This window comes from Saccopteryx leptura, chromosome 1 (genome assembly GCF_036850995.1).
Source record: "Saccopteryx leptura isolate mSacLep1 chromosome 1, mSacLep1_pri_phased_curated, whole genome shotgun sequence".
Classification (NCBI taxonomy): domain Eukaryota; kingdom Metazoa; phylum Chordata; class Mammalia; order Chiroptera; family Emballonuridae; genus Saccopteryx; species Saccopteryx leptura.
In genome coordinates, this window is record NC_089503.1 from 89,595,346 (window position 1) to 89,622,595 (window position 27,250).

At 38.1% G+C, this 27,250-nt stretch overlaps 1 protein-coding gene and 1 non-coding gene across 3 annotated transcripts in view; both read right to left on the minus strand.

The window, feature by feature from the left end:
- PDGFD (platelet derived growth factor D) overlaps nucleotides 1–26,251 on the minus strand; it is a 273,833-nt gene extending 247,582 nt beyond the window's left edge. For both annotated transcript variants that reach the window (XM_066371547.1, XM_066371541.1), the window contains exon 1: nucleotides 25,815–26,251. In XM_066371547.1, coding sequence (XP_066227644.1) covers nucleotides 25,815–25,938 — 124 coding nt within the window. In that variant the 5' untranslated portion in view covers nucleotides 25,939–26,251. The remainder of the gene's footprint in view (nucleotides 1–25,814) is intronic.
- Nucleotides 22,358–22,521, minus strand: LOC136390012 (U1 spliceosomal RNA). Its single transcript, XR_010748543.1, has one exon. It is a non-coding gene; the product is annotated as a U1 spliceosomal RNA (small nuclear RNA).
- Nucleotides 26,252–27,250: the final 999 nt, after the last annotated feature.

The window sequence follows — 27,250 nt, forward strand, 5'->3', positions numbered from 1 at the left end:
TCATCCTGACAGTACTTTTAAGAAGCAATCAAATATTTAAGTCAATGTCCTAAAATATTTTAGTCATATTTTACTTAAAGATACCATAAAACTTTAGACCTTGAAAGAACTTAAGAGTCTATCTAGACCAGTGTCCTCATTTTGCATAGAGAAAAAATAAGCACCATACTAGAGAATTTGCTAGAGGTCAAACAGCTCTGCAGGGGTTGTCCTTGACATTAATCCAGAGTTGCTTCTGTTCTTGGTTTCACTAAGACAGCATTTCTCAAGCTCTGATCTACTGAACACTAGGTTCATTGGACTAAACGTCCTGCACAAAATGTTAACACTACTGTCAATATTAAATGCCTGTTTAGTTTGTCTGGTGTTTATAGTTTTGGTAACAAAATATAATCTTTAAACATTGTACCAACACAGAACTTTATCTTAAGTAAATAAAATGCTCTTTATGATATAGCAGTGGGTAAGAGAAGTTCAGTCCTTGCCTTTCTATAGGTTGTCAACACACAGGAGAAAGGAAGAATTCAACAAAAATGTAACAAAGTGTGATGGAGGGCACTTTAAAAATACTTCATGGGCCCAAGGTCACCAGCTTGAGTGCAGGCTCATGTGGTTTGAGCAAGGCTCACCAGCTTGAGCCCAAGGTTGCTGGCTTGAACAAGGGGTCACTCAGTCTGTCGTAGCCCCCTGGCCAAGGTACATATGAGAAAGTAATCAATGAACAACTAAGGTGCCACAAGGAAGAATTGATGCTTCTCATCTCTCTCTCTTCCTGCTGCCTGTCTCTGTCCCTCTCTCTGACTCTCTATGTCACAAAAAACAAGAATAATAAAAATACTTCATGGGAACTGGAACATTTTGCAAATATGTCTATAAACACAAGATTTATAGTATTGTTTCTAGAATAAAAGAAGTAAAGCATATTAGATACATTTTACCATTGTTACAAGGAAAAGCTATAATGCTCTAAAAACATACTGAATCTCTTTAATATTCTATACTTTACAAGCTACAGTGGATTTGATAAATCTCACTTTGTTGCCATAGACCATCTTGGCATGTTGACTGGATCACTGATTGATGGTGCTAGCTGACTTCCGCATAACAAATTCTGTAATGATTGATTGTGCTTTTCCATTGTACCTAAAATTATTCTGCTAGTGTTGTACATTACCTTCTTACTTATTTAATGTCTGAAGTTCTCCACCTGGAATTCTGTCATTCCTGCCTTTCCCAACAGACCCATTTAACACCTAGTTCAAGCTGCCTTCTGCCACCTTTGTTAACCTCTACTTGCCATCCAGACACTGCTCTCCTGCAGAGCACAGAGCTTCCCCCTGCAGAGTAATGGGGGGGGGCAGTGCCTACTCATCTTTATCCTCCACATTTCACAAACATTGCTAGGCTGTAGGCCTCCCAGAACTTATGCTATGGGAGTATTTTCTGAACATTTTATTAAGTCAAATGATATAAATCTATAAATTGTAATAACTAATGTGCCATAATAATATTTTGTGTTAAAGAACAAAATGAAATAATGTATCTTACTCTCCAAGTTACCATATTTATCAAATAAAAAAATTAAGTAGACAATAGATTCTAATTTATACAGAGTACTTCATAAAAAATCATTTTAAAGAAAACCAAATAAGGAAACCCACATTTACAAAGCAGTTATTTTAGATAGAAATTTGCATTACCAAAGCTATCACTGTATAGCTCTTTAAACAGCAAAACCTCTGTTTAGATTAATTTCGTTTTCCTATTTTAAAATATTTTAAACCATTGGGTTAAAAATGATCATGTTTCCTCCCAGCCCCATATGTATTATCAGGAATGTATCTGGGTCCACAAGTGAAAAATTCTTCAGTATTTGATTAAGGAGAAACCTGAATTAGTAAAGCATAAGTTCTTTAATTCCTTGCTACTAATTATGTGGTGTGTAAATGAGCAGCATGAACATCACGGAGAAACTTAATAGATGCAGAACCTCAAGTTCACCACAGACCTCCTGAATCAGCAGTCTACACTTCAACATCACCCCCAGGTGATTCACGTGCATAACAAATTTAGAGATGCACAACTTTAGTCCATGTACTTTTCTTTTTTTGTGCCTCAATGTGTCACTTTAAAATAAATTAACTTAATACCTAATATTAAGCAGATAGTACAGTTATTCTGTGCATTTTATGGTACTTTGAATTTTTCAGAGCATTTTTAAATAAATACACATGATCTCCTTTGAGTTTTCCATTATCTGCTCTAATGATACAACAGAATCGTATTACCCTGGCCAGATAATGTGGTTGGTTAGAGCTTTGTTCTGAAGCACAGACGTTGCTGGTTCGATCAGGGCACATACAGAAGATTTATGTTCCTGTCTCATTCTCTGTCAATTTTTTTCTCTCTCTCTCTCCCTTCTTCTTTCTCTAAAATTAATTTTAAAAATTTAAAAAAAAAGAATCATATTCTTTCAACTCACATATCACCCAGGGGGACTGTATAGTTAGTAGGAGAGTTGATGATAAAGTAGAGGACAGCTAATTCCTCTTGCAAAAATCTGATATACCACACCACAACCTCTGAGCATAATCTATGGTGGGAAAGAAGGTATATATCTTACAATGGAAATATGCTGTTCACAAAAATTAAGGGATATTTTAAAAATGAATATGAAGCAATAAAAAATCCCCTAATTTTTGTGAGAAGAATAGTTGAAAAGTAAAATGAGCCAAAACGAAATACAATAAATAGAAAAAGGAGAGTACCAGGTGCCCTCTGGAGAAATTACTATCTGGTAAGTGGTAAAGAACAGGTTTATATGGATCTGAACTGAACTGGTGACAATCCAAACACTACAGACTAACCCAAAAGTTACATGCAGAAGTTATTCTTTCAGTTGGACGAAGGATAATCTAGTTATTTTTCACCTGATACAACACAAATTTCATGTACAATGACCTAATTCATTGGATTCAATTGCAAATTTCCTTGGTTAATACAGAAAGCTATCTTCCCTGAAAACCAGTGTTAACACTACAAACAGTGACAAAGATTTGGCCTTTTGCCATGTTGTAATCAATAAATTTCTCTGGAAAAAAAATAAACAAACATCGAAGAGACAATTACTCAGGCTAGCGTGTAAATTAAGACCTAATTAAACCATTGAATATCAGAACAAATATAGCACAAAATTATAATGCCAGTTAGCATTTTATCAGTCATTACCATAAAACAATGTACAAATATAACTGTTATTTTAATAAGGTCAGAATTAGAGCAAATTACTTGAGCACAAAATGCAGGATTTCAATAGAAATAATATAAAGAGATTTAGCTCATGTACAGTTACGGCATGAAAAATCCTGTAAATTAAACAATTCTCTGGGTCAAAAAGTATACTTTTTGAAACCTAAATAAACACACATACAGAAGAAGGTTAGTTCTCTTTTCTTTTTCCCCTAAAAGGAAGGAGTCCTCTAAGAGTGTACCTTTGGAGACATTCCATTCCTCCCTTCCCTTTCCTCCTTCTGGATCCTCACTCAATGTAAATAACTAATGTCAAACTCTCTCTGGAGACAAACTTTACATTTCTAACCGCACTGCCTCTGCATAGCATACTGGAATGGAATATTTAAATCCAATCATAATTTCTACCTTCTAATTTTCCTATTGTTATTAATGTCCTAACTCTCTCCCAGTTATGCAGAGGGTTGGAAATCTCTTCAGTAAAATCTAATGCCAATCAATGCCAATGTCTTTCCATTGATTTTACTGCTAAAATCTTTCCCTTTCTTTATACTCTCATGTCTAAACGTTATAGATAAGCTTTGTTGATGTCTCACTTGAGCTGTGTTAATAGCTTTCTATCTGGTTCCCACTCCATTTCCAAATCATGTTAAAATGGTTGCACAGAATGAAAGGCCTCCATGGCCTGGCCTCTTACTTGCTTCTCTCTCCATTTCTCTGCACCCTGCTGCTTCCTGATGTTCCTCCTTGTTACCACATGCCTTCTCTTTCTTAGAAAAAAGGTGCTCATATACCTCTGTTTAGTCTAGTTTCTCAGCCTGTACTGCTCCCCCCGAATTCAGCTTTTAAAAAAGTTCTCACTATAGTGGAATAAACTGTGCCCCCTCAAAGACTTGTCTACCCTGAAATTTGTGAATATTACCTTGTATTGCCAAATGTGATCTTGAGTTTGGGATCATGAGAAAAGGAGCTTATCCTGGGTGATTCACATACAATCTTCAGTGTCCTTAGCAAAGGGAGCCAAAGGATAGCTGGCACACAGAAAAGGGGAAGGCAATGTGACCATGGAAACAGAGATTGAAGCTGAGGAAAGCCAACAGCTAATAGAAGGTGTGAAACAGACTCCCTTTCCCCCAAAAGCCAGTAGAAGGTGTGGGACAGGTTCTGTCCTGGCCTCTGCAGGGTGTGTGGCACTGATGCCACCTCAATTTTTTACTTCTGCCTTCTAGAACTGTGACAACATAAATGTTCTTTTAAGCCACAAAGGTTGTGGTACTTTGATACAGCAGCCCGATGATACTAATATCACATCTTTACTGTCTGGTGGAAATGCCATTTTCTGTTCCATAAAAGAATTCCTGACTCTCTGGGTTTGGTGACTCCCTAGTTAGAGCTGTTCCAGCATCACGTTTTAACATGTACCATATAAATTAACACCAGCACATTAATGACACCATATATATTTATATCTTTATGAGTATATTTATAATATAGGTAACATGATACATCTGAACATATAAATTAGTGTGTGTGCCTATACACACACTATATGTAAAATATTTCATGCATCCGGGTACATGTATGTATGTGTGAATATACACATAATATTTCTACCCACAGATGATCCAGTTGTTTTCTAAATATCCATCTTATCTAGTACAGTAACTTTTAACAAAATATGCTCAGTAAATATTTCTCAAATAACTCAATAAGTATTCATTTTCTGTGAGTTCTCTTATCACCAAGTACCCAGGTTCTTGATGTAGTTAAATGAGAATCAGAGATGTGATTGATCATACTTTGGAAAATTGAATGGTCCTAAGAACTTTGTGACTAGAATAAGAGAGAGGTTTCCTCTAACCCTGGTCGACAAACTGCAGCTCGCGAGCCACATGCGGCTCTTTGGCCCTTTGAGTGTGGCTCTTCCACAAAATACCACGTGTGGGCACTAACTCGATAAGGTATGTACCTACCTGTATAGTTTAAGTTTGAAAAATTTGGCTCTCAAAAGAAATGTCAATTGTTGTACTGTTGATATTTGGCTCTGTTGACTAATGAGTTTGCCAACCACTGCAAATGCAGACTGTTCATAAGTTACCCAGCATGGCCAATGCCTTCTTCAAGGAACAAAACAGCCCTTGGTGTGCACCTTGGTCTCAGAACCTGTTCTCAAGGTGTCCCATGTGAAGTCAGGCAATCACTCCTGTCACCACAGGGACAGCCCCAGGGAAGAGAGCTCCACCCTGGAACCAAGGTGCCTCGGCTTCCTCCCTGGTGTTGACTTTACGGTGCACTCCCATGGCTCCCCGAAACATGATGGCTTCATTTTAGGGAGCTATGGAGGCTTTCCTCATAGTACTTATGTCAAAAAGAGGGTTTTATTATTGTTAATATTTTGTAGGGAAAATAAATTGCTTTCTCTACTAGATATGCTGTTTGAAAAGGTCCACTGTATTTTTATCGTTTTGTTTGTTTGTTTGTTTATAGGAAGCTGCAACTTCTTCTTTTGGTATAAAGAACATCTCCAGATCAGGAGTTGTTTGCTCGGGCTATTTTAGAAAATCATTCATTAAAGAATAAGATTTATACTAAAACTAACATCTGTGTTGAGCCTACACATTTGTGAACATGCTGTGGGAGAGCAAACATGAATAGAAAGGGTTCTTGAGCCACTATTTGTAGAATAAAGTGGAAACATCCTTCTCATATTATTCGGTTTTGGCCTCCATGAAAATACAAAATCTGGCAGCTGATTTGACTTTAAAGGGTTAGTTTACCCTATTTCTATCCTTAGAGACTTTATTTGCATTTTATGGCAACTCAAAGCTCTTTGGGAAAGAGGGGTTGGAAAACCATCCCTGTGGTACTTCTGGGATGGAGGCTCCACCAAGTGCTCCCTTGGCCTATTCGGTTCACAGCCTTTTACTCTGGTGCATATAGTCTGCTGGCCTCATGAGTCTCCCCACCGAACAGCTACTGCAGTGGAGAAGCATGTCTTCTTGCTACCGTAAGTCTTGCAGCTCATGTGCCTGGCACATAGTAGATATTCAGTCAAGGACTGATGAATCAAGCAAAACTCACTCCCAAAATGCTGCTTTAAAACCAGGAAAGGATTTACTTTTTTTCCCCATTAGTTACATTATAACTGATTTGTCTACCTTTCAAATTCTGTTAAGATTATTTAAGGCAGCTTAAGTTTCTGTCCTTTCCTTAAAACGAGTTTGTATTTGCATACCTATTGCTTTCAGACTTTAAAGAAAGCTTTGACTGACAACTCAAAAATATAGTAGATTTCATCTTGACTTTCAACTTTATTTAGATTCTTGTTCTTCTATACAGAAGACAGATGGCTAAGAAGTCAAGCCTCTCCTAAAGAGGCTGCAAACTGGCTTGATCTACAACTTTGGCTTGAATATACTCCAGTAAGCATAAAATAAAACCAACAACACAAAATGGAAAAACCACAAATTTTCAATTCTTATCACTACATTTTAGTTCAACATGCCAAAAATATACAGCCATTTTATTTACCATAAAAAAGTCTAAAATCAACACAACTTTGGAGGGAAAAGGTAGACATATTGATGATACAATCTAATAAAGTGTTGGTGACACCACTTTCTTTCATTATTATAACCATCTTTACTGAGATTTGCAATTGTTATTTCTAACAATAGACAAGAGGCACCTGTGATACTATTGGAAAGGGCAACATATGGGTAGTCTAAAACTTGTCCTTAAATTTTGACCCTGTCATAATCCACTGTATGACTTCAGGCAAGTAACTGCACTTTTCTAGGCCACATTGTCATCGACCACAGAGCAAGAATATGTCTCAGACTATCCTGATGAAAGACTTCCAGTGCTGAAAATTAATGAGTAAACGAGCCTGACCAGGTGATGGCGCAGTGGATAGAGCATCGGACTGGGAAGCGAAGTACCCAGGTTCGAAACCCTGAGGTCGCCAGCTTGAGTGCGGGCTCATCTGGTTTGAGCAAGGGGTCTCTCAGTCTGCTGTAGCCACCCCCCCCCCCGTCAAGGCACAAGTGAGAAAGCAATCAGTGAAAAACTAAGAAGCTGCAAAAAAGAATTGATGCTTCTCATTTCTCTCCCTTCCTGTCTTTCTGTCTCTGTCTCTCTCTGTCTCTGTCACAAAAAAAAAAAAAACTTAATGCATCAGTGAAATCAACATATAAATATACTGTACACACAGTCATTACTACTACTTGTAGTAAGGTGCAACTTCTCTCATACTCTGTAAAAATGTTGAAATACATACATATATGTTTTTAAAATTTTTAAAGATTTTATTTATTAATTAGAGAGAGAGAGAGAGAAGGGGGGAGAAGCAGGAAGCATCAACTCGCATATGTGCCTTTACCAGGCAAGCCCAGAGTTTAGAACCAGCCACCTCAGCATTCCAGGCGGATGCTTTAACCACTGTACTACCACAGTCAGGCAAAATATATATTTTTAAAAACCTGATAAACAACAATACAGATATCTAAATTTTGCCTTATAGTTTATTAGGGGCTAAAAGCTTTACATGTAGTAACTATTTAATCTTTATAATCACTTCTTTTTTTTCTTTTTTGCTTTTAATATCTAAGGCCTAAGAGGGGCTGAGCAATTTTCCAAGCATCCATGGCTAGCAAGTAGTAGGAAGAGGATTTCTGCTGAGGTCTTTTTGCCCTTATTCATTATTCCATACAGTCTCTCATCAGGCTAGATTCTCTTCTGTGTTAATGAATTTCATTAACCTTTGTTGGTACAAATTAAACTCTATTATACAAACATGGATCTCTTTAAGAAATTATCTTTTTTTACACACACATTGGAAACACTCTTGCCCAACACAGCTGAAACAATACTGGATCGATCAATTTAAAATGCCAGTTAAATTGGGGGGGGTACATTTTTTTTTAGCTTAAAATACATCAATGTGCATTCCTGTGACCAACCTTTCTGATGAAGTACAAAGATTTTTTTCTTTGACTGCATCTCATACTAATAAAATTATTTGTAATCTTTTTTGCATAAATCATGTCCATAACTAACTTATACTTTCCATTTTTTCATTTTGAAAGTAGAGAAAAATTTAAAGACACATTTGAAATTTAAAGACACATGTATTTTATAATACATGCAGCCCTTTACATTATTAAAATTTATATTATTTCACTCTTTGTAGAATAATTTAGTTGTCTAACTTACACCTAACTCAATATATTTTTAACAACTCACTATTTTAGTTTGGATAAAGTGTTCATTTACATAACATTTGCAACAAAACTCTTTTTTTACACATATTTTCTTGTGTTACACAATACTTACTTAAATTATGTAAATGCATTAAAATGTACAAGAGGAAGACATATGTTTTCAAAGAAAATATAACAAGTCCATAGAAGGTGTATGTAGAGAGATATACGAGGGGTCCTCGGGTTACGATCAGTTCTGTTCTTATGACAGTGACGTAACCCAAATTTTGGTGTAAGTCAAAACACACACTAGCCTAAGTCACTTTCCTTTCCTCACAAAGTTATAAAATCATAATCTAGAACATAAAAACACAACTAAGACACAGAAAAAAGGACATAAATATACTGTACTGTATGTACACTGTACGGTAGTAACAGAAAAAACAAACAAAAAAAATGAGTGTAAAAAAAATTCTATACCTTTATTCCTGTGGTTGGCTTGCACATTGGAAGGGGCATTGCAAGGTGGGAGAGAGTGACCTATTGGGAGGAGGAAGTGAAGAGGCAGGAGAACCTACAGAAGGTGCTGGAGATACTGGGTCAGGTGAATCAGGATTGCCTAAAGGTCATGCAGGAGACGCTGGAAATGATTCTACCTGTACTCCAAGTGTTTCATCTCGAGAAGCAGCTGATGTAGAGGGTACAGGATCTGTTGCAGGCCTTTTTACCTTCTTAAAGCATTGTTCCAGGCTGGTCTGGAAAGTTGATGACTTCTTCTCTTCCAAAATCTGCCCATAGCATTGTAAGGCATCCATAACAGTCTGTAGATCTTACTGTATCTGTCATCGCTGGGGTCCTCAGCCTGAAATTTTGCCAATCCATCCTCTACCATAGAAAAATCTTTTGCCAAACCTTGGTAGTGAATCTCTTGGGTTTTGGGGTTTCTATCTCTTCCTCTTCAATCACCTGCTTCTCCAGCTGGATGAGATCCTCAGAAGACAGCTCCTCTCCATAGAAGTGAGTGTTGTAAACTTGAAACATTGTATGTTGAGACTGTCGTAACCCGAGGACCCCTATATATCTCAAGGGTGGAAGCAGAAATGCATACAAGGGTAGTACCACAAGAGCACTGCAGTCACTGCGTTGTCAGTCAGCCAGAATGTTTTAAACTAAGACTAGACTGTGTGATTAATCCAGCTCTTTGGGTAAGAGATCTCCTGCAGCATTAATCTGTTCATCTGGTAGAGTAGAGGCTATTTTCACATTATCCTCAGAGCAAATCTCAAATAATTAGATATATACCTTAATACCAAGGAATGATCTAGAGTTTGTGGGGTCTGATGCTGAAAAAATCTGGAATATCCTTTATAAGAAAAAAAGTACCAAAATTGTAAATATATAATTAAATAACAGGGCCTTGGTAGAAATGGGACCTGAAGCTTAAGCTTCATTACTTCAAAGTCATCCCACCATTGCTACCCACAAACACTCTTCTCTTCCTACAAGTTTGAGTTTTACTTGAACTACATTCAGCTGAGGTACATTCTATCATTCGGCAAATATTTAGTGAGCACATCCTACAATATGAAGTACTATTCCAGGAGCCAGGATACCTTAGAGCAGGAGTCCCCAAACTACGGCCTGCGGGTCACATGCGGCCCCCTGAGGCCATTTATCCGGCCCCCGCTGCACTTCCGGAAGGGGCACCTCTTTCATTGGTGGTCAGTGAGAGGAGCATAGTTCCCATTGAAATACTGGTCAGTTGGTTGATTTAAATTTACTTGTTCTTTATTTTAAATATTGTATTTGTTCCCGTTTTGTTTTTTTTTTTACTTTAAAATAAGATCTGTGCAGTGTGCATAGGGATTTGTTCATAGTTTTTTTTATAGTCTGGCCCTCCAATCGTCTGAGGGACAGTGAACTGGCCCCCTGTGTAAAAAGTTTGGGGACCCCTGCCTTAGAGAATAAAAGAGACAAAGTCTTCACCCTAACAGAGCTTAGATTCCTGGGAGAGGACAGACACAAATGGTATAATTACAGGTAGGGAGAGGTGAGAATGCACAGGGCATGTGTAAGGCCGGTAGCCACGGCTGCCATCAAAGCTGCCTGGCCAATGCAGGTTCGCATTTAATTAAGACAGACGGTAAAGAAACTGTGGAGCCGAAAACTGGTGGTCCATTTTCCTTTATTCTAGACTCGCACTTAGCAAGCGAGTAAAAACACACAATGGGAAAACACTTCCTTTTCCATCCAGGGCTCTCAAAGCCACTGACTCTTCTGAGTTTTCCTAGAATCAAAGGTTCTACCTCACTAGTCTTATTCACCTCTGTTCCCCATCTCTTTTTCCTGTGCACACTGGCTTCTCCTTCACCATTCCAACATTTTGGCTTCTTCCTCCATGTGGTCTCCCTGCACTGCTACAGCATGGGCTCCTCCTCCCTATAAAAACTTGGCCACTCTCTTCCAAAATGGCCTTCTAGCTCCTCTTTTTAAAACTCTTCCCTGTGACAACCCCTTCCTCCAGCACACGTTAGCATAACCAAGCCCCTTTCCAAGCAAGTAGGATTAGCTGTATTACGTGAAACATCACCATGTGAGAACAGCAGCTATTTTAACAGAATGAGCTAAAAAATGACTTTTCTGCCCAATAGCATGCTAAAAGAGTAATTGTTTTTAAAACCACTTTTTCACTGAAAATGCAAAGTGCCTTTTGAATAGAAGGTTTTCAATAACAATGGACTCATGCTATATCCTGACACACAAAGTGGTTGAAGAGATTCTGAGCTCGGGAAGCAGTTCCTTCCTTAGAACAGCCTTTCTGATTTAGGGTGTTTGTTTTGAAAACCAGGTACACTGTGTTGAGGTACTTTCAGGAGGAGACATCAACATGGGGCAATGAAAGTTTTACAGGAAATTATTACATCTGAGCCTCTTCATAGGAACATAATGCAATGAGATGTTTCCGAAGTCATGGAAGAACAGGGCACTCTTGCAAGCCATTTTACTTAACAGAATGCTTGGGCTTCTGTTGGGCAAATGAGTTTGTAAAATCTGCATTTTCTGAGTTTGCTCACTTTATTGTTAAAAATGGTGCTGGTCTGTGAAATTGCCAATTACCTTCCTGCTTGGGAAGGGCCATTGTTATACTAATGTTTTCTGGAGGAGGGGTTTCATGCCAAAATTTTTAAAAATAAAAAAGAGGAAAAGAAGGAAGGAAGGAAGGAAAGAAGGAAGGAAGGAAGGAAGGAAGGAAGGAAGGAAGGAAGGAAGGAAGGAAGGAAGGCCAAGATGGCAGGGTGCTGAAGGAGAAGCCAGTTTGTGCAGAGAGGAAAAGGGAGAAGGCATGCAGATAGGGAACCAGAGGTGACTGAGACTGATCGAGGCCTTTGATTCTACGAAAAAACAGAGAACGTGTCACGGTATTGGAGCCCTCTGTGTGTGTTTTTACTCGCCTGCCAGTTGCAAGGCTAGAATAAAGGAATGGCCCACCATCCTCTGGCTCCGCTGTTTCTTTACCGACTGCCCGAATTCAATGAGAACCTGCATGTGAATGGTCATGGTGACGACTGTGGCTACTGGCTGTACAGTTTCCCAAAGTCATAAGCAAATTAAAAGGCCATACCAATGAAGAAAAAACCAAAAGCTTGGTAGAAATATGTCACTTAGCAAAAGCAGGAGTGATGCTACTATTTCTGTAGTAATTTCAATTATCATTGATTCTGGGCACAGAGTGAGGGGTAGATCTGAGATGTTAAAATGCAGGACAACAGCTTTCATAACATTTAATATTTCTAACAATGAAGCTTCAAAATTATGCTTTTCAAGGCCTCAAAATTCAAGAAGATATGGGTTATTAAATAATAATTTGTACCAGAGATGTAGTAGGTTAAACCACCCAAACCCATGGCAGGATTTTTTTGACAAATCTGTTACTGAATAGCCAGAAAGGATAATTTTTAAAAATGGTAAAGTGATAGAAGAGAATGCTATCATTACTGAAGTAACATTAAGCTATAAGTGAAAAGAAAAACTGATGCTGGTTAAACACAGCTTTTCCCCATCCATGGCAGAAAAAGGAAGAACCAGCTGCTGTTTTCATAAGAAGCTCCTTAAATAGCAGAAATTTTGCACCTGGCATATAAACCGAGTAGCCTGCTTGACTGTAGTTTATTAGATGACTGTAAGTTTATTCTTAAAAAGAGAAATACATAAAAGTTACCAGATATATCAACTATATCAATGTTGATACAATAATACACACACACACACACACACACACACATATATATCACATAAAACTGCCTATTTTGGGTTATTAATCCCCCTAAAATATGGCTCAGCCAACTGCAACTGAACTAGAAAAATAGCTTTCATAAATTAAATATATTTTTTTATGTTAGAAAAAGATCAATGATAATCTGTGCTGGTCTAAATAAATAATTTAAAAATATCGTGCTGTCCAAATACAAAATGACTAGCCACATTGTTGCTACTATTTAAAATGTTGATGATCTGAAACAGGATGTGTTATATGCATAAAATGAATATCATATTTTAAAGACTCATTATGATAAAAAGAATATAAAAGGAAATCACAGTTTTTAAAATATTTATTAAACATTAAAATGATAATATTTGGATAGAGGCTTATCCAAATAAAATATAATATTAAAATTAATTTTATGCTATTCATTTTACTCTTTTTTTGTGACAGAGACAGAGAGAGACAGAGAGAGAAACAGAGAGACAGGAAGGTAGAGAGATGAGAAGCATCAATTCTTTGTTGTAGCACCTTAGTTGTTCACTGATTTCTTTCTCATATGTGCCCTGACCAGGGGGCTAGAGCAGACTGAGTGAACCCCTTGCTCAAGCCAGGAACCTTGGGCTCAAGCCAGCGACTTTGGGCTCAAGCTGCTGAGCCTTGATCAAACTAGATGAACCCGTGCTCAAATTAGCCACCTTGTAGTTTCGAACCTGGGTCTTCCACATCCCAGTCCAATGCTTTATCCACTGCACCACTGCCGGGTCAGGCTCATTTTACTCTTTTATGTGGCTACTAAAATTTTTTAAACAACACTGACTTGCATATTATTTCAATTGGACAATAATGACCTGGAGTAGCAAGAATTGGATTCAATTTCAACTAAAGAAATGACTCAGAAGTTCAACTAGATTTCACTAACCCTGTCTTAAACTCCAAATTTCCAATAATCCTAATATTAAAAAATATTCTCTCTATATATAGCTCTCAAAGTAAAGCTCCTCCTTCACTATAATCAAATCTTGGTCTGTTTAAACCTGAAAAACTCTGCTGGCCTTATCCTGATGACTCCCTAAAACCCTGTCCGAACACGAGGTATACAAGCTCCTAGCAGTTGGTAGCTTGACTTGGTATACACAGAAATATTTTCTGAGTGGTCTCACACTCAATACTAGCATTGAGTGTGAACCTGTACCAGTCTGGAGAATACCACTCACCCCGACCTGGTGGCTCACTGAGAACATACTTCATGCAACTTGAGTACAACCAGAAGCTCTTTTAGTGACTGAGCCTAACAGACAACAAGTGAAGGCAGGCAGAGGCACATCTTGGGGTGCCTAGGGGCTTTTGCTACACTCCCCCTATGCCAGGTGCTGGTAAAATCCAGTCTTAGAGTGCAATGTGACCCTTCCTGTATGCACCCAGGCTCAGAAGAAAGAGTCAAAAACTGTGGATTGCTTGTAGCTCCAAACTGGTGACCCAGGACCAGTCACAGGCAGCATCTGACATTGGCCTGTACCAGAGGCCTTCCCAAAAGATTCAGAACCAATACACTCAGTGGCCATCTTCAGACAACATCAAGCAGTATCTTATTAGCTTCATAAGCATCATATCCAAAGAGATATTTTAGCAGGCACCAGATCCTGAGCAGACAAATTCTGCTTCCTGAGGTCAGCACCTACACAGTAGCTCATATACTGTAGTTGGGGTAGAGCTTCACAGTCAGCCAGCCTGTCGGTCAATCCCATAAATGAATGGGCCTATAGCAATCAAGACTCAGTTACAACAGGAGGGCCCACATAACCCACACAAGGAACAATACTGGAGCACACAGATCATGTGGATTTAATATCTTCAGAGCATTTCACCCCAAAGCAATAGAATATACATTCTTTTCAAATGCATATAAAATATTTTCTAGGAAAGAACATGTTAAGACACAAAACAAATCTTGTTTATTGCAGTGTTATTTAAATAGCTAATATGTAAGCAGCCCAAGTGCCTATCAGTAGATGAGTGGATAAGAAAGCAATGGTACCCTGGAGAGTATTATGATAAGTGAAATAAGCCAGTCAGAGAAATACAAGTATGACATGATTTCACTCGTTTGTGAAATCCAATGAAAAAATAGAAAACAGGGTACCATAATGGCTGTACCCAGATTATGCCACGTGCCCTATGATGTTTTACATATTTTAATCCCTTCAGCCAAAGTATATGCTTTAACAGAGTAGAGACTACTTGGGCTTAAATGTTCCTGCCTCAGTGCTCCATGTAGATCTTTGCAGATTGTCAGCACTCAATAAATATTTATTGAACAAATGAGTAGTGTTTATATTTATTGAAGTTGGGTTTGGTGAAAAGTACACTAAACTTTAATTAAACTAAAAAACTGAATCAAAACACTATAAAGCCATAGTGGATATTTATACCTACTTCTTAGCCAGTAGGTATTTAAATAAGCTCTCCTTACACTAAACTAAATTCCAAATAGATCTCACTCTATTTTTTTTCTTAATTAACAGCTGTCTAAAAATCATTTATTTCCATGTTTAGCAACTTCATCATTGGTTCTCTTGTTTTTATAGTAAATGTATACTCTTTGTTTCATTCAATAATAACTCTCTTGTTTAATCCTCGATATAATAACATAAATTGTGAACATGTTCACTTCATATAAATAAACCTTGAAACAGAATAAAAATGAATTAATCTTCCCTCAGACTTCTATAGCTAATCACGGGCATTGAACCCCAGATTGAGAGTTTAACATCCTTTTCCCCATCCATTTACAATGTGAGAGAGAGCTCACGTGGTTCAAAGACTGGCTGATTTACTGATTCTTCAGACCTATTGAGCAACTCCTATGTGCTAGTTAATGAAATGGACAATGAAAATACTGGACTGTATTAAGTATAGAGACCATGCTTACAACAGCAGATGTCAGAAAGGTAAATAAATATTGTTATAGGCTTTATGATGGAAATGTGGAAAAAATAAAGAAACAGTCAGTTTTAAATGGAGAGGGAAGGGAGTCAGTCTAAAACATGATACCTGGTCAGTACATACACTAAAAAGTTCATTCAAAAACAATTATGATGTGTCTGGAAGAATAACCACAACAAAAAGATTAATACTGTTTAGGAATGTACCACCAGATGAATAGCCTAATATTTTTTTTAAAAAATTAATTATCACTTTATTTCAAAAAAATAAAAATCAATAAGAACAATAAAAAAAAACATGATTTGACTCTGAGGCCTACTGAGTGAAGAGTTTACTTTAAAAATACCAGTGGGATCACTCATTGCAGACCTCCAACAGTGAAGTACAAGGACAGGTGAAGAGAGCGCTCACTGAGGAGGCCGAGACAATAAATGTAGGGTTACAGGCCTGGCACATCGGTAGCAGTCGGCCCTTCAGAAAGAACTAAGGTCCTCCAGAGACCGCCCAGTATTCATAGGGCAGACAGGAGGATGAAGACCAGCCAGGAAGCAGGGAGAGAAAAATAAATAAAAGTATAAATGATACATCCAGGGAGAGAAATATAAATAAAAGAGTAAAATGACATAAGAAAATCTGTGTGTTTCATTTATTTTCTAGTGTTATAAGTGTCTTTTTATTATTTTAAACATTCTAAGTTTATATATGTATTTATACATATCTACCCCAAAATGGTGTGGTTGTAGAACTTGATAGGTAATAAAATTCCCTTATTTGTTATCTTTGAATGCTTTTTCTTTTTTTATATCACAAGATCCCACAGATATTTAAAGATCTTTCACTGTTCATAATGGTTCCAGGGACAGAACAAAACATGAAATATACTTTTCAAGGCCTTCTCTAATTTTGCTACTCCAAAGAACCTAAAATAAGTATTCAGTTAGTTCTCGATTTATTTCTATCTTCATTTAAATCATACCATTTGGGAGTAGTTAAGGCAAAGAACAGGCAGTTTCAAGCCAAGGGAAGAGAGCATTTCCTGAAAAGACCTGTAGATCACAGAGGAGGCTAGCGACCTCACCCAGAGCAATTTAGTGGGGCAACAAAGATGACCCAATTGCAAAGGGTAAGGGCCAGAGGAAGTAGAGACAGTGAGTTGTAGTGAGACTGAAGAAGCTATTATCCTGGTAAAATAAAGAGAAACAGTAAACACCTTGCATATATTGTGGGAGGATACAAAGAAACTTGAACATGTGTGTTGGAGAGAGGATAAAACCAATAAGAAGGGAAAGTTTAAAAACAGGAATAGTAATACACTTTGTGGGTTTCAGTCTTGGGTTTGAGGGAGTCAGAAAGAGGTAGAATCCTGCATAGGGGAGAAATTAAGAGCAAAACACCCACATACAGGACTGACTTATCAGAGCATTGCTAACCTTTGATCTTGAGATATTATTAATGTGAAATGCTAAGTTCACACTGTTGATGTTATGCTGAACTAAAGCAGTTAGGAGATAGATCAGTATAGACTATCTATCTATCATCTATCCCTATCTATTTAATTTAATCTATCATTGCATAAACTGGTGTTAATTCAAGTTATTTCTTTTTATAACTACATAGTTGCTTTTATTTTCTAGCCAAAGAGCTAGATTTTGCATTTCTCCCTGCTGCATTTCATTTTAATAGGGTAGACCCATCATTTTAACCTAATAGCACATGGATTCTCTAATTCAGCTATCAGCAAACTACAGCCTGTAAGCACACTGCCTACTTTTGTAAATCACATTATATTGGAATTCAGCCACACCTATTCATTTATGTAATTTCTGTGGCTGCTTTCATGCTACAATGGCATAGTTGAGTATTTGCCACAGAGAGCTTATTGCCTCAAAAGCCTAAAATATCTGCTATCTGGCCCTTTATAGAAAATATCAGCCAACCTCGGCATCTAATCCAACCATTAAGTATTCTTTCCAGCTAAAATATGCAAGTTTGGAAGATGTGTTTTCCATGTCTTCATTCAAGTTATTAAGGGTTCTAATCACAGTAAGATCTAATCCAAAATACTGACAGAAATTCCTGCTCACCTCCCTCTTGACTGACACAAATCTATTAGTTACCACTAATAGAAAAATAATAATAGTTGTTTTTTTTATGATCCAGGCTACAATAGTTCTTTTTCACAAAGCTGTCAAAGTGAGTGCTGTAAATTTTCTCATTGAAATCCATATATGCTTAAACTAATAGCATTTCCAATTTATGACCCTGGTAAACCCATCAAACATATCATCTAAACTTTCCTTTATGACTCAAGGACATCATTAACAACATCAGCAAGTCCACTGGGCTGTAATATAATGATTCCCTGGTGACATAAGAACATAGGTTTTGTCTTAGTCCAGCTGGGCTGCTATACAAAAATTGAGTGGTTTATAAAGGGCAGAAATGAACTTCTACAGTTCTAGAATCCAAGATCACAGCACCAGTAGATTCAGTCTTTCTGCCATATCCTCACATAATGGAAGGAGGAAAGAATCTCTCTGCTGTCTCTTCTATAAAGGCACTAATCCTATCCATGAGGCCCCTGTCCTCATAACCTAATCAATTACTGAAAGTTCCACTTACTAATATCATCACATTGGGAGGGATGAATTTCAAGGTATGAAGTTAGAGGGTAACAGAAACATTCAGTTCATTGCGGGTTGGAACATTTTCCACTGTATTCAATAAAAATCCCTAAGGCAGCTGTGCTTGCTTAGGTCTTAAGAATGCTTTTCAAAGCCGGAAAATATAAGAGGAGGCAGGAAAACTACTAGCTGTCAATTCTCAATGTTAATAGTGTGATAACTCGAACCAGTCCTGTTCTCTAATCTAACCACAAGCTCTGATTCTGCTGTGGATGTGGAAACCATGTAAGCAAGTGGGATAAAATTACGTGGAAAGCAAAGGCAAATGGTCTTTTAATGTCTACCACGTGAACTTTATGAACTCATTTATACACTTTGTGGCACTGATTTTGGCTTTTAAGCGAATTTGTTGCACGCTTATTAGTTCATTTGGTTGTGTTTTATATAGCTCAGATTGCTGAATAGCTAAATTTTATACAAGTAGGCTGTTGCTATATTTCTTATTAAATGTTTTAGCAAAATGCAAAATTTGTCATCAGTTTCTCACAATTGAGTATGAAATGATTTGTTCAAAGCCGAAACAGCATACTCAACTGATGCGTGTACCTCGCTCCCAGTCATTGCCACTAAGCTCCTTTCAGTCCAAAGAAAGCATACTGGATTCAAATTTCAAAAGTCAAGAATCCTAATACACAAACTTTTAATTCATGTTTGGCTCACTTTCATAGGTGAAGCACTGTACCTAGAACCATGTCTTCATAAATGCTCTACAAAATAGTGTTCAAGTAAAAACCTACAATTTGAGAAAAGATCACTTCTTGTAATGAAAGACAGCTCATATGCTTGTGCTATGGTCCTTTCCCTGAGCTGTCTCCAACTATACAAAAACTACTAAATTGCACTCAGCACAAAACACAAGAAAACACAATATCAGTCAATCAATATTCAAGTTAACGTTTAGATGTCCACATATCAAGGTGAAGAGCAGAGAAATCACATATACATCATCGATTGTAAGAAACAAGGTTTGTTTCATTCCTGTCCTGAAAAATAATTGCCAAAAGAATATATTTCCTCCTGTCTGTGCATTTGTACATCTTAATGTCTCCTGGGCTTATTCCTTTACTTATGAATTACATTCGATCCTGAAATACTGTGTGTGTGTGTGTGGGGGGGGGGAGAACATTTCTGCTGCAGCATTTGTCCTGGATCCTTTTTTTTTTTTTTGCTATTATATATTATCCCCCTGTAGCTTTTTGACAAAACTGTCCTCACAAAAATTAATGTAAAAATGCTCCCTTTCAAATTGCATTTATTCTGAAGTATAGAAGTTTGAAATAACTTAAAACATTGCTGAACACTAGACAAGTTACTTTCATGATTTACATTGCCTTGATGAGACCGCAGATTTAGTTAATAATTTATCATATCTGGTACTGATCTGCAGAGGGATATCCATGGTGAGGGGACCTCAGTGATGCTCCAAGGCAATGGGCACCCAATATTTGGAGATTTTGGATAAAGGAAGTCAGACATGTCCTCTACTACCATCTGTGTCCATGTCCCACAGGCAGTGGAGGTGTGAAAAGACTGGTCTTGATCACCACACTAGCTTGGCTGACTTCTCAGAAACACTGTGGTACTCAGTATTCAAACATAGAATAGGCCATATAGTTCCCTGAATTAAATCTTTCAATGGTTTCCCACTGCCCTTCCCATGACTGCCAAACTCCCAGGCCTTTCACTAATGGCCACTTGCATCTCTAAATTCTCATCCCCAAATCTTGGCAAGTGCTAGTCTCTGCACTAGGAAACTCTACCCTCCTTCCTCACTGCCACCAACTTCTTAACTCCTATTCATTCTTCATTCCCCAGTTTAAACATCACTTCTTCTAGAAATCCTTCTCCAATCCCTAAAATCTATATTAGGTCCTCCTTGTGAATTCTCATATTCCATGTGCATTTCTTCTATTAAAACACCTGTCACATTATACATTGGTTTCATGGTTTTTGAACTGTGACATACATTGTTTCCCAAATAAAAATCTTAAATTGAATTCAAATATGTGAAACAGAAATGTGGAGATACATGGAACTGCTATGTTGAATAAAGGGTGGAAAACTTGAATATACATATTCAGCCTCCCTTGTATGCATGTACTGATGTCTAAGGTACTTCTTGTGAATCTTGGAACTCTCCAGAATGCATCTGAAACACAACTACAGTATACTGGAACTAAGTACTTTCTTTTCTATATTGCATAGTAAACCATAGGCTCCAAGAGGGCAGGAACCAAGTTTGTTCATTCATAATGTTCTTGAGCATCTGGCACAGAAATCAACAGATATTAGAGATGCAATAAATAATTGTTGAATAAATGAATAATAGCTACAACAGGGTCAGCAGCAGAGCTCAGGATAAAGAACTATTTGTCTTTGCATCTTTAGACAGTCCAGATCAAGTAAGGAATGGCCTGAAAAGAGATCATCTTAAAAGTGATCAGGTAGTGCAGGACTAACTTGTCTCTTTTCTAAAGCCATCTTGATCATTTGCTGAAAAAGAAAACACTGTAGATGTCAATCACTGTCATTCAATGAACACATCATGGTTATTACTATAACTCACAACCAAGTGGCATCTTCAATTACATAGCATAGGGACAACTGACTGAACCAGCCTCTTTAGAACAACCTCTATATAATAATGTTATTTGCAGTGGCAAGTCAAAGCTATGTTGCATTTAACATATGTAATCACCACTATGTTTTATAAGATATAAGGCTTTACTACTTTTTAGAGTTGAACAAAAATATAAACACAAAATAACATATGATTTAGACATTAATCTAATTCTTAGCTTTCAGATACTTTAATGTGCTTATATTGTCCCCATATTTTATCATCTTCCCTTTAAGCTTTGATCCTTGCCCCAAAGTCAATGTGCTGTCCTCAATAAGCCCAATAGAAACCCACATTATTTAAGAAATAAGCTTGAATACTTAAAACTCTAATACCACAGTTACTAAAATCGCAGGCCTATCACTAGATAATGATAATCTAATAAAGTCTAGTACTGGAATATTAACCCAACAAAACTAAATTCAGAATCACTAACCATGAACATCTATACTTGCTGAAAGAGACAATAGGTCAATAAAGTGAAGAGTGACTCTGTATTCTTAACCCCCTAAGCAGGAAGTTCTATCTAGTTTGATTAAAAAATAAATAAGTAATGCTGTCAGTTAATTGCTACCTTCACACGTTTTGATCCACACTTTGAGCAATATGAGTGGTGGCCAGTTATTATTGCAAAAGCACTGAACAGACAGGCACTAAAATAAGAATATATGGATGCTACTGTAAAATGAAGATTTTTTTCTGACCTAAGAGGTGATATAATTAGGAAGTGATATCAAAAGTAAATCAGTTTGAGAAAGAATATAAATACAATAGAAGGAAGTATAAATATTCAATTAAGTACTACAAACTCATTGTAATCCTTCTTAGCTGAAGAATTTAGTTTCCTTTTGGATACAAAGACCAGATTTAGTCACTGTCCTCCACTGGTCATCTTTAGATATTCTGTAAGTGCTGGGAAGGGCTCTACAGATATCCCTTTTAGAGCAAGAATACAGTTGATCTTTGAACAACATGGGTTTGAACTGTTCAGGGTCCCCTTATACACAGATTTTTTCTCAATAAATACTGTAAATGTATTTTCTCTTCTTTATGGTTTTTAATGAAATTTTCTTTTCTCCAGTTTACCTTATTGTAAAAATAGAGTATATAACACATATGAGATAAAATATATGTTAATTGATTATTTATGTTATCTATAAGGCTTCCAGTCAACAGTAGGCTATTAGTAATTAAGATTTTGGGGAGTCAAAAGTTATATTCATATTTTCCATTGACAGCAGATTGACAACCCTACCCCCCAGATTGTTCAAGGGTCAACTGTATAATGTAATAAAAAGTTCTGGAAAACTAGAAGATAGCCATAGACAAACCTGCTACATGGGATAAGAGACTACATAATTTAACAACCTTTATACCTTATTTCTTTTTTTTTTTTTAATTACTTGCGTGAACACAGTCCCCTACTACCACAAATTATGCAGTCTAGTTTCCCACATTTGGGGAAATCGCAGGGGTCAGCACATCCAGAGTGCAATGGATAAGCCTTGCCCTGGGAAAACTACCTTTGTGATCATGGTATCTCCCCTGCCAGGTAAGTATAACCTTTATACCTTATTTCTGTTTCATTTTTTTAGGTAATACAGTTATCTAGAACTATTAAGGACAGGTAGATCATAAGTGAGTTTTTGTTTGTTTTGTTTTTTCACTTGTTTGTTTGTTTGTTTTAATTAGGCGAGACAGGATCACACATACCTTATTTCTAGGACAAGATGCCTGCCTTCTTTGTTCCTTTCTTAACCCTGACAATAGGTTGCAGCTAACAGGGTCAGCAGGGAGAAATTGATGGCACCCAAGTGTAATGATAGTTTCATCATTAGGGAATGGTTTCTCAAACTCTTACTCAAGGGTCATTTCTAGTTTTGTATATGTATTGTGATCTCTTACCATTTGTAATCTGATCCTTGCCAGAACTTCTAGAGACCCTAAATCAATGTTTGAGAACTTTGGTTTTCTATATTTCCTCTTATTATATTCCACATCCTTAGCCTTCTCAAGGTTATATCCTATCTAAATCTGACAAAGATCAAGAATATGGTCTTCTTTACTGAGGCACTAGGAAGCTTTGGAACAGCAAGTTGAAAATGTCTGAAATCAGAACAAGGGTTTAATTTAATAAATTATTACTTTCTCCCAACAGCTCAACTATATGTTGCCATTCAGATTTTTCAGACAATGTCTAGAATATCTCAAAGACCCTTTATTCTTACTCTCTCCTTAAAACTCTATGGCAATGTTTCTCAATCTTTATTACATTATTATCAATCCCTAGTTAAGGAGCCTTTTTAGATATATATACTGTACTTTTTTAATCACGTCCCCTCCCTATGAAATATTAACACTACAGATAGGCTGCTAATCTGTTTATGTGTACTGGCCCTTTGGAGGACCACAAACCATTGTAATACCAAAGATTTTCTTCACTCCTGATGATTCAATTTTGATCCTTTGGTACAATATTGTCTCTCTTTAAGAATGCATACTCTTTGCCTGACCAGGCGGTGGGGCAGTGGATAGAGCATCAGACTGGCATGTGGAGGACCCAAGTTCGAGACCCCGAGGTCGCCATCTTGAGCGCAGGCTCATCTGGTTTGAGTAAGGCTCACCAGCTTGAGCCCAGGGTCACTGGCTTGGGCAAGGGGTCACTCGGTCTGCTGTAGCCCCCTAGTCAAGGCACATATAAGAACTCAATCAATGAACAACTAAGGAGCCACAACGAAGAGTTGATGTTTCTCATCTCTCTCCCTTCCTGTCTGTTTGTCCCTATCTGTCCCTCTCTCTGACTTTCTCTGTCTCTGCCACAAAAAAAAGAATGCATGCTCTATAATGCTTAAGAATAAGCTGTCCTTTGAAAATACCCCAAAATAACCATATATTATGAGAGTTAAATATTTTTCACTCTGTATATGATGATTTTTTAATCTAACTACTTTTTTCCTTTCTTAATCTTGTTTATAGAATGACTGACATTGAGAAAAGTATTAAACAATCAATTTAAATGAATCAAACTCTGTGTGTGTGTGTGTGTGTGTGTGTGTGTACTATTAGAGTAAACTGCAAAGCTGCTTTAGCTAAACTAAAATATGAAGAAATAAATCTCGAGTGGTTTTCAAAATTTTGATTAAAAATATCACTTGTCATACAGACTAGATAGATGTGCAGAATTTTCACATAAAAAATAAAATTAGATTATTCTTTCCAAAAAAAATATTATGAGCCACATGACTTGGTTTCAGTTGAAATCTTGGGTTAATGGGCAATGGTTACATACTTTGCATATTCTGTCCTTGACTTTTTGTAACTGATATTGGGAAGCCAAGGATTACAAAATTATGGCTATGAAGTCATGTAAATTATAAATGGCATTTTACTCTATGCAGCTGAAAGGGCAAACATGAACACATCTAAAACTCAACTAGAAGAAGAGTGTTCCTTTTGGAAACATTAATGAGTAAAACAGAACTATGACAGATTGGTCTTGAGCCTACCCTTTTTTTTTTTTTTAAGTTTAACCAGAAAATTTTGTGCTTTAACTAAGTTGAAGGTTGTCAAAAAGGCATTGCTAGAACATTTTACATAAAATACAGTAATAAAGTAATTCTATAAATATTGGGAGATCTTCTGGTCAGGAGTTGACTCTGTGGTTCCCCTGTACCCTTCACACCACTTCAAGGACTTGAACATACTGAAATCCACAGTCTCCTTGACATCAGAAAATATAAGAAAGTATTTTTTGTTTGTTTGTTTCAAAGTCCAAATACCTTTCAGTGAAGTCCAAATTAAGGACATACCAAGAGAGAAACTGATAAAGGGATAAGATGGGTAATATGAATTTACCGGAAAACAGCCAAACAGTGAGACCATGAAGACTAGTTTAGCGATCTCCATAGGAGATATGTTAGAACTTTAAGTGAGCAGGGGAAGAGAAAGGTATTATTGATGAAGAAAAAAACCCAAAAACCTATGGATCAGTTCAGGAAGATGGCAGAAACAGCTGCAAAATACTGGCAACATCAGGTGTAGTTGAGAATTGAGAAATAAATCAACCCGAGATCTTGGTAGAGGCCCAGAAAATAAATAAATTCAATTAAAATCTCTGGAAACCAATGACTCAGGTGTCCTCTGGAGTACTGGAAAACAAAGCCCGCTTGGGACCTTGCTTAGGATAGCTGTTTAAAGAGCTCTACTTTTTGCAAACAGTTGCAAAGCCTTCTGTGCAAGGAGAACACCAGAACCCCTATTCTTCCAGGACAGGAGTTTCTGAACCACTTTGAACCTCAGTGGAAAAGTCACTCTGGAGCCAGAATGGGCAGCATGCTGCACACAGCCATCTCTTCAAAATAAATAATACATATGTAAGTTGTCACTCTGTCCCAGATGTGACTGAGAGACTGAAATGCATCCTTCCCTCTCACCCCACTCAAAAAATTAAAATTAAAATAAATCAGCCGGAGAAAGCCCCTCTTGAGTCCTTCCACCTATTAGAAATGCCCCATCTATCCGGGTTTCAAGTTCAAACGATTAAGAGCTTGACCGAAGGGCGGCGCAGCCTGCAACTTGCTGTTGGGATCAGTGATTATTGGACACCAAAATTACTTCTCTAGAGTATAGGGAGATGAGCCACCTTACCCATTCGATCCCCTCCGGCAGCATCCCACACCCCTCAGTCCCATTCCGGAAAACGGGGCTCTCTCAACACTGGATACAGGCACAATCCCCCACCCCCTCCACCACATGCAATCACCGGGGCTTATATGAAAGATTTTCAGAAAGAGAGAGAATAACAAGAAGTGATTTTTTTTTTTTAAGTGAAAAGTCAAATCTGAGTCTCTTACCATCTCTCCGGAGGTTGGCGTTGCGCAAAGCTTTGACGGATGCGCTCTGCGGAGCTGCAGAAGTGTCCCGATAGCTGCAAAAGTTTGCGCAGACTAGAGTGTAGACGAGGACGAGCCGGTGCATTGGGATCAGCGACCCAGGGACCACGTCGCTCTAAGAAAAATCGGGGAGAGGCTCCCGGTAGGACGCCGGCCGCGCTCCTGTCGCCTGCGCTCGCCCACGATGACCCAGGCCGCTGTGCTAGTCGCCGAGCTCTCCCCAAACTTCCTGCATGCTGAACTTTCTGAACGTGTGTGGGTGCCGCACTTCCTTGTGGTGCTGAGAGTTGATAAATGGTGACGGGACAAACAACAGGTTGACGCTGGTTCGCCCCCTCCGGTGGCCAGCAGCTGCAGCACAGGCTGCAGGGGGCGGATGGCGCGCTTCCCAGGGCCTGCGAGCGCCGCAGCGCGTCCTCCGCCCGGAGGCTGCGGCCCCAGAGCTGCGCGCGCCCGGGCTCCCCGCAGCTGCACCCGCAGCGCGGCTTCCGCGGCCTGCAGACACCCGCGCCGCAACTGAACATGCCCAGTTTGACAGTGGGCCAAGACTCTTCCCACCACCCTGTGCTGAACTCTCGACGTTAGACCAGAAAGGAGACAGACAATAAGATCGCTAGGAGGAAGTGGGAGAAAGTAGAATCCCAGAGGTGACTGGCTCATTCACCCACAAGATATAGCTTATGCCTCAGTGATAGTTGGGCTTGGGGAGGTGGCTGGAGTTGGAAGTGCTTAGTTTGCAATAAATCTTGAGTAGCTCTAGTTCAGATTTCACTGTGTGAAAAAGTGGAAAAATACAATTCCAGAGGAGCTCAATTCTGTGCCTTCCCTTGAGCTTCAGTGGGTATGACCTTAGCTGAGTCAAGGTGAACTTCCTAGGGGGAACAGCAGCCTATCCTTCCTAACTCACAGGGCTCTAGTAGTCATGGGTTCATGTGGAGAAGTCTACAGTAAGTTATAAAGTCCGTTTTTATATGTCCCTGCCTCTGCACATTGGAAGAGGCTAGAAGAGATCAGGGTGGGCTTGAGGAAGGCACAGACTGGAAAGGTGAAGTTGAGAGAGACCACTGTGTCCTTTGTCTTGATCGTCCATAGGAAGAGGCCCTGAACATCCAGGCCTTTGGGCCTCCCTACTCTAAGTATCTGGAAGCTCTGAAGTCGGAAGGAACGGTCTCTGGGTTTCAGAGACACCAGGCATCTATCTCTCTGGTAGAGAGACTGTGTTTGCAACAGGAGTGGGTCCAGGCTTTGCTGCTCATTAACTTTGACACCTTAGGTAAGTCATTGGACCTCCTGAATCTCAGTTTTTTAAATTATAAAAAGAAAGTAGCAGTGCTTAGTTTGTATGGTTATGATGAGAATTATATGAAATAATTTTAGTACACTGTATATTGCTTTGT